Source organism: Mastigoproctus giganteus, chromosome 8 (genome assembly GCF_048544385.1).
Source record: "Mastigoproctus giganteus isolate SK-2022 chromosome 8, ASM4854438v1, whole genome shotgun sequence".
NCBI lineage: Eukaryota > Metazoa > Arthropoda > Arachnida > Uropygi > Thelyphonidae > Mastigoproctus > Mastigoproctus giganteus.
The window spans coordinates 113,248,520-113,266,768 of NC_143582.1; the positions used below are offsets into that span (position 1 = coordinate 113,248,520).

At 38.1% G+C, this 18,249-nt stretch overlaps 1 protein-coding gene across 3 annotated transcripts in view; it reads right to left on the reverse strand.

The window, feature by feature from the left end:
• Positions 1–18,249, reverse strand: part of Nedd4 (E3 ubiquitin-protein ligase Nedd4) — an 811,340-nt gene that overhangs the window by 663,102 nt on the left and 129,989 nt on the right. For 2 of the 3 annotated variants that reach the window (XM_090378867.1, XM_090378869.1), the window contains exon 6: positions 11,787–11,893. The exons of the other annotated variant lie outside the window; for it this stretch is intronic. In XM_090378867.1, coding sequence (XP_090234993.1) covers positions 11,787–11,893 — 107 coding nt within the window. The remainder of the gene's footprint in view (positions 1–11,786; positions 11,894–18,249) is intronic. 3 annotated transcript variants of the gene reach the window in all.

Sequence of the window (18,249 nt, forward strand, 5' to 3'; positions counted from 1 at the left end):
GCAAGAAACTCTGGGAAGAATAGTGTTTAGTGAATATTTCCCCCCAAAATTTTGGAAATTACAGTTTTGATTTGCAATTGCACAGCCATTATGTTCTAGGACTGATGAAGCATATGATGTATATTTTCCCTTCATTTTCTGGATTTTTTTTCAGAAGACCTTGTGATTGGCCACTTGGATGGAAGATGTGAAAAGGATTCAAAATTCCTTCTGGAACTGCTGTCGGGCATAACATGCATTGGTACATGCAAATTTGAAGCCTATTAGATTACCCCACACCTTGTTTTGTGCCTTTTTTGATGGCTGCTGAGCATTTTGTATTCCACCATGCTTTTGGAAATGGTGGAAAAAAGAGTGATACCTTTGGAATTGCTGATTCTGCCTGCTCGAACAATATTTTTTGATATACTTACTATTTCAATGACTGGTTTCCTGGCTTCTAGCAGTATTAAACTCTGTCAGATATATCAAGGCATTTGGAAGATTCGATCTTCCATGGTAACCAACATATGACACTCTCTCTCTCTCCCACTGCACAGAGTGAAAATCACGGAGAAGTAACTGCTTTGATACAAATTTTCTTTGACTTCAAGTACACAGGGAAGAGGGCAATAAGAAAGATTAGTGGCAGTAAACTTACAGGTATGCATGTGTAGAAATATATAGAAGAACATTTAAAAAGAGAAAGTTTTCATTTTTAACATATGCTACAGAACCCATTGGCAAGGCACTGAACCCGTTGGCAATGCAATACTGCACAAAATATTGGGTCCAGTGAAATCTAGTGAGAGAACAAAGGGTAGCAATTATTTAATGAAATCATTAATTAAGAGTTGCCAGAGAAATGTCATTCCCAGACGGCAAACAGATAGAACAAATAGTAAAGAGGAATCTTACTGTGAGAAAAATTGCTACCATCTCTACATTAGTGATAAGTAGTGCAAGTTAAGAGTGTGCGTGGTAACTATCAAGGATGGAGACTTCTCTGTGGGCAAGTCCATCCAGCTGTCTTTCTGAATAATTATACAATTATGCCAGGAATGGTCTTTGTTTCCCTTAAATACAGTCGAACTTGGTTAAAACGTGAAAGCAATGTGGAGACTGGTTCACCCACAATGAAAGCAATGCGGAGATGGGGGGGAACCCCTGGTGCCATATGATAACAACACATGCACTTAAAAAGTGCTGGATTTTCAATAGATGGTCCGATCTTGAAGTTTCAAGCAGAAAAATTTGCAAAACAATTTGGATGTGAGGATTTTTTATGTAACAACAGTTGGCTGGATCGATTTAAAAACTGACATAACATCGTTTATGCAAAAATTAGTGGAGAATCTCGATCTGCAGATCCAATAAGGGCAAATGAATGGATTGTCCGTGTTTGGGCAGAAATCAGGAAAGATTTCAATGATGAAGACATCTACAATGGCGACGTAACAGGACTTTTATAATTTGACACCTGACAATACATTTAAATTCAAAGGCTCTTGACGGTACTCTTATGTGCAAATATGATAGGAACTGATAAAAAAAAAACTGTTTGTTATCGGAAAATCATTAAAACCTCGGTGTTTCAAAAATGTAAGGAATAACAAGAAATAACAAGATCATGGCTGTAATGAGCAAAAAACCATAATGATTTTAATTTACGTGTATTCCCATACAATCACTCACGGTTATAACTAGCGTACTACACAGATATACCAAACAAATTTTGGTTTGTTTGTTTGTTATTTGGTTTTTAGGAGCATTAGCAACTAAGGCCATATTGCTCCGGGATATGCGGTGGTCATTCCCTGACCTTTCCACATCCTCCATATTTGGTGGTGACGGGCTCGAACCCCAGTCTAATCAAGAAGCGTGTGCTACACACTGCTGCTCCTTCCCACCTGGCTACGGAGGCGCCACAAAATTGCTCGGGTAGTTGGAAAAACCCAATTCTCAGAATAGACAAAAATGAAAAGGGCAACTTAGCTTTATGACCACCTACATCAGATTAGCGGTCAGTTTATGACCTTGTCCTCTGGGAACGGGGCTATACAATACTGCATTGGCATTCTGTTTGTCGCATTACCCTATTTACAGATTGTCTTGTATTCACTGAACCATAAATTTATTTCGGAACTTCTAAGAACTTTAAATGCATTTTGGGACATTTAAGAACGTTGTATTGTGGGAAGTCTAATAACGTTGTATGCAGATCACTATCATTCTTAAAGTAAAATCAGTTAGAAATGAACCCTTCCTTCGGAAACATGTCTACTAATAAAATAAAGTGTTTCTCGATTGGCGAAAAAGTGGAAATTAAATGTGGTGCAAAAAATGTTGAAGTGTGTAAAAAGTTTTTTTTTTCCTCTTCAAATGTATTGACGTTGTGGAAGAATAAAGATGTTTACATATCAGCACTGGAAAAGAACATAACAGAAAAAAAAATTAAAATTCTAGAAAGTGCAAGGTTACAGATGTCGATGAAGCATTACTTAAATGGTTCACTACACAAAGAAGTTGCAACCTGGTAAGTACCCCAGCATTTGCAAGTACTTGCTGGAGTGCTCCCCCGGACCTGGAGGCTGTGCGGGCAGGGCTACTGTTTTTGCTAGCCAGGGGAGTGGCCACCACCCACTAAGCATACACGACTGACCCAGCGGGCAACCTAAAAAACGAAAAAATTAGACCCACCTCCTAGACCTTTGGCAGAGAAAGTGGACAGAGACTACAAAAGGCAAAGTAACAAAAAGATTTCTACCAGACCTCCGGAAAATATACCCAAAGCAGCCGGCCTGGTACTTCCCAGGGTACCATATGACAACACTATTAACCGGACAAGGACCGTACAAGGAGAAGCTGTTTGGCTTCGGACCCCAATTGCATATGTGGGGAGAGCGAAAGCTGGAGCCATATAGTCTATGACTGTCGAACACTATGAAGACCTCAAACGGTTACTAATAACAAGATTGAGATACCTCCCAAAAGGACTGGAGCACCACTTCCTGGACAGTGAGGAGGAATATAGGGCACTCTCCCAGTATGCGCAAGATCTAGTCACCAGGAGAAAAACACTAATAGCTATTCTCAGTAACATACATAGAGATTGATAAAAATCACCGCCAAATATGACAGAAAACCGAAACCCACAGGAGACCAGAACTTGGACAAGAAGAGTGCTGATCACACAGAAAAAAAAAGCAAGGACGGGCTTGCCCCATGCGTAACAAAACAGAACAGACTAAACGCAGCACAGAGAGCAAAGAACAGACTAAACGCAGCACAGCTGCAAACAGCTTGATGGCAATCTGAAGAGGGCACTCTAGCCCGATTCACCTATTATTCCCATTTCCTTGGGGGAGGGAAGGGAACAGAGAACATCACCCCCCAAGGAAATGGGAATAATAGGTGAGGGGACATTCTCTGTTCCCTTCCCTCCTCACCACCCCCAAACTTCTACTCTGGTGGGGCATGGGCATGCCCCACTGAAAACTGCAGCTATCTACTTTATTGGCCCTATACTTCTGTGTTTCCCCCAAATCCTCCCTCCCCTCTACCTTCATCATAGCGAAAGCCCCACACATCAAAAAATTAACATGATAAAATTACCTTAAGCCCAAAACTCGGCCTAGCAAACCTAAGCAATATTACCCCTACAATAATGCAGATTTGATTTTTTTTTTTTAGGTCCTAGCCGCCAAAATACCAGGAAATTAAATGGCAGAACCTGCCAGAGTGAATCTAAGGCTACTGGGTTCCTGGTCTGCCTCCAAGGTGTAAGTGGCGCAATGTTGGTACTCAGTACGGGTCCAACAGCTAAATGACAAGATGAACAACGGTACAGGACACTACACATGAACAATTCCCACACACTTTTAAATCTCTGGCATTTCCCAGCAAACTGGGAAATCTTCATCATTTCAATGATGAAGACATCTACAATGGCAACGTAACAGGACTTTTATAATTTGACACCTGACAATACATTTAAATTCAAAGGCTCTTGACGGTACTCTTATGTGCAAATATGATAGGAACTGATAAAAAAAAACTGTTTGTTTTCGGAAAATCATTAAAACCTCGGTGTTTCAAAAATGTAAGGAAACTTCCTGTGTGTTACAATGCAAACAAAAAAGCTTGGATGACTTCGGATATTTTTCGGTAATACGTAAATGATTGGATAGTATGAATCAGAGCTGTAATACTCAATACGTTCTACGTTGATATTAATATTTTTGCAAAATAGTAAATGATTGGAATAAGGAGCTGCTCAAAAAGAAGAAAAATATTGTATTGTTAGTTAACTGTCCTGCACATCCCCAGATTCAAAATTTGTCCAACATTAAACTAGTGTTTCTGCCTCCTAATACAACATCAATTTTACAACCAATAGACAGGAGTAATCAAAAGAGTTTGAGAGGATTTTATAAAAGATTTGTAGTTCTATATCTGATCAGTCAAAGAGAATGGAAACTTACAGCGTCTATATCGATATTGGGTGCTATAAATTTATTGAATGATGAGTGGAACAACGTTACTTCGACAACCATATCAAATTGCTTCAAGAAATCGAAATTAAATTCAAATGAAATTTCAATCATAGATGAAGATGATGGAAACAAAGAAAATAACTTACCATTATCCAAATGGTTGCTACTTAACAACGTTGTAGGTTTTAATACAGATAACATGAATGAATTTGTACGAGTCGATGACAACTTGTTAACTAGTGGTCTTCATACAGAGTGACATTGTAGATGCTGTGCTCAACAATGATGATAACAACGATGATTGTGATGACAATAGGATTACAAGTGAATCAAAATCAGTGCCGACAATCTCACAAGCTCATGGCGCAATGGACACAGTCTATTTTTTTGAAGAAACTGACGCAAGTAATGAGACTTTTAACGCATTGAATGCTTTAAGGGGAAACTTAAGAAATATCAAAGTGAAATCTTTAAAACAACATCAATTTTAAGATTCATAAATAAAGACTAATTGAAATTGTGTTTATTATTAATTAGTATTGTTTTTAATTACAGAGTAATAAATTGTGTTTAATATTAAGTGTATTGTAGTTTATACAAGAATATTAATAAAAATATGCTTATATGCTAATATATTTTTTTCTCTCTAATATTTCTTTTGTTTTTTGAATTATCTTTTTTATCAAGTTATTGAGAATTTTAAAAAATAGGAGGTAGATTTAACTCATCACTAATATAAAGTGTTCATTGTTTAATGGCCCTAGGGATTTCCCCATCTCCGCTATCACGGATATAGCGAGTAATGGTTATAATGAGGAAATTTGTTGGTCCCTTGATGCTCGTTATAACCAAGTTGTATTGTACATATCCTGGTAGCAGAAGCATGTAGCCTCAATATTACAGTAAGGCCTGATGTCATCACTATTTCAATGGAATCCATAGTAATTCCATTGTAAGATGATCCATGATGAATGGAATCCAAGGCAATAGAGCCCGAAATAATAAAGAAAATGGTAAAATACATCCCAGATGACATACTGAAACTGTTTAACCACTGCCTACACACTAGCCACTTCCTACCTGCCCGGAAAGAAGCCAATGTATGCCTCATCTTGCAAAATCGAATAAGCCACAGGACCAGCCAAACTCATACAGGCCCACAGCACTTCTCTCAGTTTTCAGTAAACTTCTTGAGACCCACTGTGTAATGGAATAGTCACCCACTATAATAATGCAGGCCTACTATCACCAAACCAATATGGATTTAAAGAGGGCTCCTCCACTGTGGATGTACAAAAGTATCATCTCTGCTGCCAGAAACTCCACCAAAAAATATTTCCTGATGATCTCAGTCGATTTTGGCAGAGCATTTGACTCACTTTGGTGGCCAAGCGTCGTTGGCAGACTCCGTACAGCCAACCTGCCATAAAACCTCTACTGTTGCATCAAGGACTATCTCTCACAAAGAAGTATAACAGTTAAAGCGCCATACAGCTTGGTTTCCCAAAAAGTTCACAGAGGATGCCCCCAGGGTTCAGTCCTGGGGCCTGTCCTATGGAATATAGTACTAGATGGCTTTCTAACCATGAACCTACAAGATGTTGCTTCTCGGGCATATGCAGATGATCTGGTCCTTACCCTGGCAGCGGACTCCAGACAATAATTAGAAAACAGCAAATGGGGATCTTGTCGCCCTGCAGGAATGGACTGATTAAAATACCTACAGATCTCATCTGCAAAAACAAACTCCCTACTACTGAAAGGGATGCTCCATCCCACAAAACCACCAAAAATAAAGATACAGAACAGGACTATCCGACTGTCCTCAGAACTTAAATATCTCGGCATCATATGGGATAGAATCGCTCCTTCACACCACACCTGACTCACCTTAGAAGAAAATTCACAACTACACTGCACTAGTAAATAAAATTTCACAATGAAATTGGGGCCTGAAAAAGCATACCCTCTCTCTCTCTCTTTACTACAGAGCTGTCTTTGTGCCCATTATCAGCTATGGATCAGGGGTTTCACAAAGCTATTATGGCTGTGAACAGGCGGAAACTAGAAACAATGCAACATGCCATCCTTCTTACCATTAAAAGGGACTGTTGAACCATCAGCACCCATGCTCTGCAGGTGCTGGCTGGTGCACTTCCGGTGGACTTCGAGGTTGTCAGACGTGGGCTGGTGCACAGTCTTTCCAAGAGGAGATCCACCAAGTGCCTTGGATTCACAACTGATCCTTCCAACAATATCAAGGCAGAGAAAAAGCAGCTGACAACACTTAATGCAGACTTGGCAGTCAAAATGGACTAATTCTACTATAGAAAATATCACTCATACGTGGTGGTAGTAGTAGTGGCATGTGATGCAAGAAAGCAAATGTATGAGCTTATGCAGCATCAGCCAAAAAAAAAAAAAAAATCACACCATTCCCTCCAAATGCCTGTCCAGTTCCTCCTTAAATTTATTCAACCTATCAACTTCCACGACAGATGGAAGTTTGTTCCAGCAATTAACCACCCGGTGGCTAAAGACAAATTTCCGCACATCTATTCTACATCTGTCTTTTCTTAATTTGAATTTATGCCCCCTTAGGTTCGTAATCTGAACAAGTGGAAGGATCCCATCAGAATTCAGCGTGCTCAACCCATTCAAGGCCTTATATACCTCAATCAGATCACCGTGCAGGTGCCTAGTCTCCAGCCACTGCAATTTGCAGAACTTAAGCCTCTCTTGGTAAGAGGATCCCTTCATTCCCCTCACCAATCTTGTTGCCCTTCTCTGTACACACTCAAGTAAATCTACATCCTTCCTAAAATGAGGCCTCCAGACCTGTACGCAGTACTCAAGGCGTGGCCTGACCATTGCCTTATACAGAGGGATAATCACCTCCTTTTCCCTGCTAGCAAAATTCCTATATATCATTGACAAAACCCCATGACCTGCCCTGGCAGCCTGTCTGCATTGCTCAGAGAACTTCATATCTGACTGCACAATTACTCCCAGGTCTCTTTCATTTTCTACCACCTTAAGTGTAGTACCACACAGTTCGTACGTTTCTCTGGGGTTACTTCTACCCATATGCAGTACTTTGCATTTGTCAAGGTTAAACTTCAGTTGCCACTTCTTAGCCCATCTGCCCAAATTATCTAGATCCTGTTGCAGTAGCAACAGGATCTAGATAATTTATATGCATCCCATGCATTTTTCTTCTCTGTTACGAGTCTCATTAGTTCATTTGACAACCATTTAGGCCTAAACCTTGGTTCTCCCCTGGCCTGTACATCTTATTTCTACTTACTGGCCACAGATCAATAAAAGAAAAATTGGAAGCACTGGGTATCACTGATGACTCTGTGCCCTGTGCCATTGCAGTTCCCCCTAAAAACTGGAACCATCTTATGTTCAACTGTGAAATCCACGAGGATATAAGATGCACTCTTCTCACAAGGATACACTATGTTCCAAAAAACCTTGAGTACAAGTACTGGAAAACAAAGAAGACTATATTGCCTTCACCCATTTTGCCTAGGACCTGTTCGAGAAGCAAAAAACCCTGTTAAGGACATACTTTTAACAATCGGACGATCACTGGATCTAAAAATCTAAACACCATTTGGACTTGAATCAAAGAAAATAACCCGGCCTTGACTCTACCTGCCAAATGGCAACCTATGCAGTGCTCCCTGGCACTGTCACTTTTGTTCCACTTTTCCTTCCTCCTCTTCCATCTGATGGAGACATCTCCATCTTACCTGAGGAAACTTCCGCTGCCATCCTCAAGGCTCACCTTATATCTCTCTTTTCTCCTCCTAAACTATATCCTTGTTTTCCTACTTTCTTTCTCGCTCTCTCTCTCTCTCTTTTTTCTCTGTCAGGAAGCTCAGGCAGAGGCCAGCCAGAGATTTCGGGACTGCCTGGCTACCTCCCAGAGATTAGTGGTGGGCAACGTGATGTCCCATCATGGGCCCCTGCGGAAAAAAGCCAGATGACAACACAACCCAACACTTCATAAAACAACACACTACTCACACTTCTGCCTTTCACAGAGCGCAGCTGTGGGAAACCACAGGAAGTGCCCCCAACCAAAACACTATGCAAGATGATCCAATGAATGGAATCCATGGCAATTCCACTAAATAATACAGCCATTTAGATTTTTTGGATCCCTCTATAGATTTTTGAGGGCTGAATAGTTGGTTTTCGCAGTCTTGGATTGATCCTTTATTGGGAAAGTATGGATGCTGTCCTGTTTATTTCGTCCACTGCAAACAGTAACTCCAAGTCATCAGTAACTTTGTCTATATCAATATTTCTCTTGAGTTAAATGGTCTAGATTTGACTGGCTTCTCTGTTATTCTCTTTTGGTAGGGGATAGCACAACAGGTGGAACTGATTAGCAATGGCAAGCTAATTATTTTTTTTTTTGGCCACTGTGTGCTCCGATGAAACATTTGCATCTCAGATTTTGAGCATATACAGGCATTCTCCTATTCATTGGTTTTACACGCTTCCTTTCTTCTTGACATGAAGTATTCAGCTCTGCTTTGTGCTTTCAAATTTCCTTTTCTTTCTCTCACTGATAGCATTGGAAAAGAAAATTTTAAATAAATTTTCAGCATGCTCTAGATTATGCAGGGCACTCAGATTGACAATTCACACAAACTGGCTTTAGTGCAGAGTAGACCTTGATTGGCGTTCCTTTTGCACATCAATCATAGCCAAGAGGAGTACCACAGCAGGCCGTATGAGAATGCCCGTATTTTGTGAATTTCCAAGCACCTTCACAGGTTTGGAATGTTTAGTCTTACTATACAATGCAGATACCTAGCTACAATGGAATTATGAAAGGTCAGAGAATACAATGCGAGAATATCAAAGAAACTAAATGCGAGGATGAGATTTCTGGTTGACACTAGGTTCCAACCCAAGACACAGATATTCATTTTACCACTGTCACTCCTTGTGATTTTAACTCGAGGGAGATCTGCAATTTAGATATTACATTTAGCTACTGATGGTTTCCTGATCACATGAAAACAAAATGTGAACAACAAATTCTCTACAAATAACCATAACAGCACCTTTTTTATAGCAAACTTCAGTAATTTGAATTTAAACTAATCGAAAAACACTAATCCCTTTATATATATATATATATATATATATATATATATATATATATATATATATATACAGGCAGTTCTCGCTTTACGAGTTCTCGGGTTTACAAGTTTTTTTTCCCAAGTATCGTATCAAGTATCAACAAAATTGAAAATATGAACATTAATTGCAAAAAACGGATGTTAAACATTCATAAATACCGCATTTCAAATAATGTGCATAGCTATACAATACAGTGTACCCAGCTTTACAATATCAGTCCATTCCAGAAACACCACCGTATCGTTAAAATATCATAATGTGAACCCAATAACACATTGTTTTTTGTTAATTCGTTTCAAGATCTCGGATGTTGAAATTTTTGCTGCATAACTAAGCTATTTATTTCTCTAAAATGTCATTTTTAAGGCCACGAGAATTACCTTAAGGCCATATAAGAGGTCATGAGCATGGTTTGCAAATTGTATTAGTTACCAATTCCAATTAAAATTCACTACACTTTCATCATTATCATATGTTCATATTGCACTCTCCGGTTTATTGGGCTTTTCTGTTACTGCAAGCAATTATAAATGGGTAGTAAATTCGATGTTATTGCATTTGCGAAAATACCGATAGCTGGAATTGTGTGGTTTATTACATTATTATGGTGAAATGTGTTTCCCCTTTACTGAAATCTTCAATCGTATAAAAAACAAATTTTCAGAATCGTCTCTTCATTCCTTTTTTTTTTTTAAGCTTTGTAAACTTGTTACTCCACATGAATCATGTTAGTTGCAATTTGTATGTGCCGTTAAAAAATGCTTATGCATGGAATCATGAAATTTATTAAATTTATTAAGAGAAGATTATCTTGGAAACAAACACCTCTTGAAACATTTCTGAAGAAGACAACTCCTTGTGCAACAAACCGAGTGCCGAGCCAATAATGAGTGATCAACGAGTGTGCATTTAGTCGATGATGATGAAGAATAAACATTCTTTAACATTTGTAAGTCATAAATAATTTCTCTATTATTATAATTTGCTTGATTTTACAGGCTACGTTTTCATTTCTTCGGATAAATCAATCATTGTTTAAACAAACTAATTAGCTAACTAATTTCCTTGTTGAGAACGTAACCCCTATTTTTAACCCCTTCATGGATTATCCCGAGATACCTCGTTTTAGTTTTAAATGTTATTTGGAACTTCACGAAATATCTCGGGATACAATAATACCCGAAGCAAACAATAATACCTCCAAATTTAGGACTGAAACTTATTTTCTGTGGTATTTATCTGGCTAATTTTTGCATTAGTCAGGTAAATCCCGGGTTTTCTCAGGATTTTCTTACGCCTGGCAGCAAACAACTGGCTTTTGTTTTACTTATTATATTGTACAGCAATGTCAGAACAGTAGCATGTGTTCCTGTGCCTCCAGTAAGCAAAATATAATTTGCCATCCTAAATGCAGAATACTGAACCCACGAAAATATAATTCACAAAAACAATATTGAAAAATATTTCGGCACCCTCTTTGTGCTGCTGCCCGTAAGCGACGCTTACCTCGGCTATCTACTTGTGGCGGCCATATGTCAGAATGTAGTTAGTTCGTGATTACTGCTTGTGGTGGGAGGATACTGCTTGTGCGTTCCACTTTATTTTTTAAATTTATTTATATAATGAGTAATGAAGACTTTTTCTGTGCCTTTCTTTTAGCTCAAGCGCTAATTTATTAAAAAATCTGTATAATTTGCACACTTTTTGGCATACACGAGATAGCTCGGGATAGCCCAAATGGGTTAATTACTCCCATGTATTTTCTACAATAAAATTAATAAATAACACAAAAAACTATACAATAAGTATTTGCATGATTCATACTTTTAATCTGTAAAATAAAAAAAGTCGATCTGTTATAGTACATTTTCCGGAAAAAAATGTTCCAGGAAGGGGTTAACCTTATGTCTATATGAAATAAATTCCAGCTTTACGAGCGCGCACTATGAACAAATTAACTCGTAAAGTCAAGAACTACCTGTGTGTGTGTGTGTGTGTGTGTATATATATATTCGAAAATTACACATGAGATTAATGATAAAATTCTATATTTACAAGTTTTCAAGTAATTAAAGTGATTTTGTTATAGAAACTTTAAATCCAATTAAAGTGAGTTTGTTACGGAAATTTCACACTCACCTACGAGGTCTCAAAATGTAATACTTTTGAGGAATGTTACGACCCTGTCTTTCCACAGGAATGTTTTGAAAGGGCAGTTCCACCATGCCCAAAAAGTCATCTCTAGTCTGCAAAAATATTTTCCATTTTACGTAAAAAAAATTTAATTTTAATTAATATTAATGTTAACATTATTATATAATGTAGTCAGAATCCGTGAGAAGTTCAAATCATAGTCATAGTTCATAAAACTATTATAAGGTTCTAATACCTCTCAGGCTTGGAGGTTTCATAAAGGGAAAAAATAAAATTTAAAAAAAATGCAAATATATACATAATCTAGCAATGTGTGTCAATTTATAAAGTGCTGGAACACAATAAATATAATTAAAACAAATAGAAATTTTGTGAAAATATTTATATTTAAAACAAAATAGGCATATTTTGTTTTAAATATAAAACAATGATGTATATCCAGGAACTCTGGCGAGTCGTCATCCAGCAGAAGGTGATGACTCGCTAGAGTTCCTGGATATACAACAATTTGGATTTTATGAACTTTATTAAAGGATATGAGAGGAGATATTCTGTAAAGCTGTAAACACACTCTGGGAGTCCATATATATCATGCAAGTCCATATATATATCCATATATTTTTGGATGGACAGAGGGAGAATATGTTCTAGTGCAAGCCTGATGGCGCATAATTCAGCTGTATAGCTGCTGCGTTCAGGGGGAAGCAATATGGAAATGGTTTTATGAGGGAATTCCCCAGTTTAGAAAATAACTGTCACAGCATGGTTTGATAGAGGACCAAGGGGATCCGGGCTCTTTGGATCTTGGAGAATTTTGTCAAGATATATATTCAAAGTTTCTGACAATTCCTGCAATCTGACAGCAGTAGGCTAAACTGCACTAGGTTTATTTCTATAGTACAGTAATACCCCGACTTACGCGAACTCGGAGTTACACGGTTCTTGATTTTTTCGTTTGGCAACACTGCCGCCCACTATCTTCAAGGTCGTTTTTCATATGTTATCGATATATGGTGCTACGGCGGAGAGTGAGCGCGAAAGATGAACAAAATTCAACTTTACTGCACATGAGCTGCACACATATACAAGAATTTGAATTCCAACTGTCATATTTATATGTGTGCATTCGAATTCGTGCTCAACGTTTGTCGGAAATTACATCGTTTTCACGAGAGAAATGGATCGCGTCGGTCGAGCCGTATACAGTCAGTCCTCGTATAACACGTGTTTACATTACACGAATTCGATCATACAATATTTATAAATACGGTAATGATATCTTATAATATAACACGAACCGAATTGGCTTATGCACGATTTGCCTTTGTGTTTACAAGAAATGGCAGTCGAACGCAGAATCACACCAACCGACCGCAACCCTATAGGAACGAAGAGAAGATTCTGAAAATGTATTTGTTTTAGGGGAAACACATTTCACCATAATAACGTAAAAACCAACACAATTCCAGCTATCGGTATGCAATTAGATGGAGTTTACTACCAGTTTATAACAGATTCCACTAGCAGAAACGCAACTGGATTTTTATTGTTTTATGGCAGTAACCCCTAGAAATGTGAGGTGTTAATAGTGTATCTCTGCCTTTATGGTGTTGTTTATTCAGTTGCTACATGCGTGCAGCTTTGTTTATGCGTATCAAGCGTGCCTCCTCGTTTTGTAATTGTGCTTTATTCCCTAAAAATAGTAAAATACTTAAAAGGTGTGAAAAGGAAGCGTACTGGTGAAGACACTGCAGATTCAGAGAGAAAAAGAAAAGCAATTATCGATAAACAGAGGCGGACTGGGTCAAAAATTCTTACCCGGGAAAATTTATAGTGGCCTCATACTATGGTTTATGGCCAAAATCACACAGGCCCACCGGGGTTTCCCCGGTAAGGCTTATGGCCAGTCCACCTCTGTCGATAGAGAAAAAATATGAAATTGTGAAACGCTTTGAGCGAAATGAAAGACCATGTGATATTGCACATGCTACAGGCCTAAATGAGGCAACGGCGAAAAGCACATGACAATTGCAAACTTGACAGAAGGTCTTAGCTCAATTGAAAAGGGCTTAAAAATTTTAGAAAACAGACTACAACGAAGAACGCGTTATAGCTACAAAGCAAGGAATAAAAAAATTATTAGCTTGCTACGAAGAAATTCTGCGTGAAAAAAAGAAGTCACTGTGTCGTCAGACGAATTTGTTAGATTTTATGAAGCCATCGACATCGAAATAACTTTTTTACGTAAGCCATTTATTTTTTTAATACATATTTTGTATTAATATGTATAAAGAACTGCAATTTTATTAATATTTTTCTTCTAAACTAGTGTTTTTGTTAGTCCTTGGTCCCAATTAAACAAAATTTATATGTATTTATATGCAAAGTTGTACCCCGAGTTACGCGAATTTGACTTAAGCGATTTTCGTCGGACCCACCAATCGCGTAACTTCGGGGTATTACTGTACATTGGGAACTGAGGATAATTAAGTATCAGCCTAATGGGGTAGTTAAGTAGACTTTGAATTTTAGTTGTATAGTTGAGAAGTAACATCCATGGCAGGTCTATTCTTTCTGAAATCAAATCGATTATCATTTTTAGAGTCAAAAAACCAAGTGAGTCAACGGTGAATTATTTTTTTCTATAGTTTTACTTTAGCAGCTGGTAAGAGAAATGGGTCTATAGTTTTCAGGAATAGAATGATCTTTCCCTGGTTTGGGAACTGCCAGTATACAGAAGAGATGCCTGGAACTGGGGAAAGTGTTCAAGGAAGATGCGATTGAAAAAACTCAGCAATAAAGAGATTGATTTATTATCTAAGTGTTGGAGTATTATGTAATGTATTCGTCGGGGCCTGCAGCACTGTTTTTTGAGGTAGATATGGCATATAGAAGTTCAAGCAATGTAAGTGGTTGATTGTAGTGTAAAGAAGATGTAGGTCTGAAGTTCAGAGGGGATTTTTCGGCTGTTACTTTGATCTTCTGAAATGATGGATCATATGCTGTCGAGGCAAACAATTGTGAGAATAGAATCCCTGCGGCATTCACAATCTCTGCAGGAGTAGAAAGCTCCTGCCCATTCCAGTTTAGAGGTGGGGAGGATAGTGGAGGAAATTTGCCATTTAACTGTTTTATTTTTCTCCATATTATTCTTGTATCAGTATTTTTATTAATTGAGCTTGCAGATCGAATCCAAGAATCTTTTAGCTTTTGCTTTTTTCCTAATTTGACAGGCTTTCGCTCTAAGTCGCTTGTAGTTTATGAGATTTAAAGTGGTAGGATGTTTATGAAACAGATTCCACGCTCAGCGATTTTCTTTTTTTTGCACCCATACATTCTTCGTTCTACTAATAATTAATAGTTCTATGGATCATCGACTCTGACTGTGGAATCGCAGTAGACGCAGCTGCAAGTATTTGTTTTGTAATGTGATGTGATCAGTAACTGTGTCGATAGGACAGGTTTCAATAATCTGATCATCAAAGGATACATGGGAAGTGTACTTTGCGCAATCTGCTTTAGAAAATTTCCATTTTATATGGTTTTCTGATATTATGGTTGGTTAGTGGTGGTTGTTGGATTTTTTTGGTGCAAAAGCAACTTTGGCCATATTGCACATATTACAATATCTATTAGTATTGTGTGATGTTGACATTTCTTAATTATGGTTTATATCTGGCTAAAATATTCTATTAGTTTTAAATAAGTAAATATATTTCCAATGTTGGAGTTATCAACTAGGATTTGTGATAAAGTCAGGGAATCCTGAATATTTACAGGGAGATGGAAGGCTGATTGTCGTGCCATGTGGTATTGTGAACATTCTATAAGGAAGTGATTCATTGTGAGTTGACAAGAACAGTGAAGCCATTCTGAAAGATCTGCTTTCATGAGTAAGTATTGGTATTTCTGGCACAAGGGCTACTAGAGCCATATTGCGCCTATCAAGAGTATGGAGTTCAGATATTGTGATTATAAAATCATGTCAGATGCAATCATATAGCTGTATCTCTTTGAGAAAGCAGAAAAATTCTAGAAGATTTGCATCATTGCCTATAATATGATGAAGTGTTAAAGGTTCTTGAAGATTTCATAGAATATTGAATGAGGCTTTTGTGACAGCAGTATATAGTCAACAATCAATGAGAATGTGTTTGATTGTGAGAAAAGAATTGCAGTGAGTACACTTCGGAGGATCGTCTCCTGTGAGTAGATAAAGATGGGTAAGGTGACTATGACCGATTTGCGCTCTGGACAGGACTTCTTCCCTTCTGTTTACACGGAAACTGGAAGCCCATAACTGTGGTTCAGATTTTATTTGCAGGAGCTTGTTCTGCAGTTGAGCTTGCCATAGAAGTGTCCACTGTTCCTTACATACATGTCTTATATAGGATCTATAGTCAATGTATGGAACATAGTAATTTGTCGATGCTATGTTGGGTGATTGTTTTGCTGCATAATCCGCTTTTTCATTCCCTGATATCCCCATGTGGCCTGGGATCCAACAAAAGATGACCACTTGCTGGTGTTCTTGGATATGCATCAGCCGAGATTTTATTGTTGCTATTACAGGATGTGTTGGCGAGGAGGAATTTTGCAAGGCTGTAAGTGCACTCTGTGAGTCTGTATATATCACAGTTTTTTGGATGGACAGATGGAGGATATTTTCTAAGGCAAGGTTGATGGCACATAATTCTGCTGTGTAACTGCTGCATTCAGTGGGCAAGGAAACAGACATGGTGTTATAGGGAAAAACGGCTGCAGCCGACTCCACTTTCAGACTTTGATCCGTCAGTGCATACTTTTGTAAAATGTGGATAATTTTGTGTGTGAGCAGTATGGAGTTGTTATATATTGATATTAGCAAGCGAATGTTTTCCCCAGTTTAGGAAATAGCTGTCACAGGATGCTTTAATAGAAGACCATGGAGGATCTGCACTGTTTGAATCTTGGAGGACTTTGTCAAGATGTATATTCCATGTTTGCAATAATGCCTGCAATCTGATGCCAGTAGGTTGAACTGCTCTAGGTTTGTTTCTATAGTGCATAGAGAACTGTGGATCATTAAGTATTGGCCTAATGGGGTGAGTAGATATACTTTGAATTTTGGCCACATAGTTTAGGAGTAACATCTTTCTCCTGAGTCTGAGGGGAGGTTCATGGGTTTCAATATAAAGACTTTGTACTGGCGATGTTCTATAAGCACCTACAGCAATCCTGAGGGCAGAATGTTGAATAGGGGCAAGACGTGCTAACACGCTTTCTCTAGCAGAATCATACACCGGGGAACCATAATCAAGGCGAGATCTGATTAGGGCTCTATATAAGTGAAGTAAGGTGCAACGATCCGCACCCCACGATGTAGAAGAAATAACTCTTAGTAAGTTCATTTTTTTCTGGCAAACAGTCCGTAGATGTTTAATGTGTTCTCTAAAGTTCAATTTATTGTCAAAAATCACACCAAGAAGACGAACGCTGTTCACAACAGCAACAGGTTGGTTTCTTAAGTGTATTTCAGGATCTGGGCGCATCTTTCGTTTGTTACAAAAATGAATGACACTAGATTTCTGATAAGACAGTCGGTAACCATTCTGTGTCATCCATAGCTTGATATTATTGATTGATATTTTAAGTTGCCTCACAATAAAACTCATGTTTTGTGAACTGCAAGAGACAGTCAGGTCATCAGCATATAGGTATGAAATAATTTTAGTCAACTGGTTTATTCTTATTGCAAGAGTAAGTACAAGTGTGTGAGATGTGTATGTCCAATGCGCAGTCTGGTTAAAATGACTTCTTCGTACTGATTCTTACGGAGACTTGAATTCCAGGGCTGAAGTTCATGTTTTATTTTAAACAGTTTATTGTTTGATTCATTTTGCTACATTTGTGACCACTGAGTATTGATAATCTGTTTTATGATAGGTCTGTAATTGGAACGTGGAACTTTGTAAAGCCTTAGCTTTGTATTTGTAGGATTCTTTGCCGCTCGATCAGCACTTTCATTGCCATCAATGCCTGCATTTCCTGGGATCGAACAGAAATTTACATGCCTTCTTTTGCTTTTGAGCTTCACAAAGTAAGCTTGTATCTGGTGAAGGATGGGATATGATGGAGTCTGTTTTCATTGGAGAGCATGTATTGCAATTAATGAATCTGTGTATGTGAGATGTTTCAGAAGAGGAAAGGATGCAATGTATTTTAAAGTTATTGGTAGGGCAAGTAGCTCAGCAGAATAGCTACTGCATTGGTTTGGGAGTTGCTGTGAGATGACAGTGTGTGGAAGGACCACTGCAGCACCCACTTGGGTATCTGTTTTAGAGCAGTCTGTATATATTTGAAGATATTCAGAGAACTGTGATGAGTGGGCTGCATGCATCTGTTTTATGTTGACATTTGCCAGAGTGCTTTTCCCCACCGTTGAAAATAAGTGTCACAGTTAGGCATG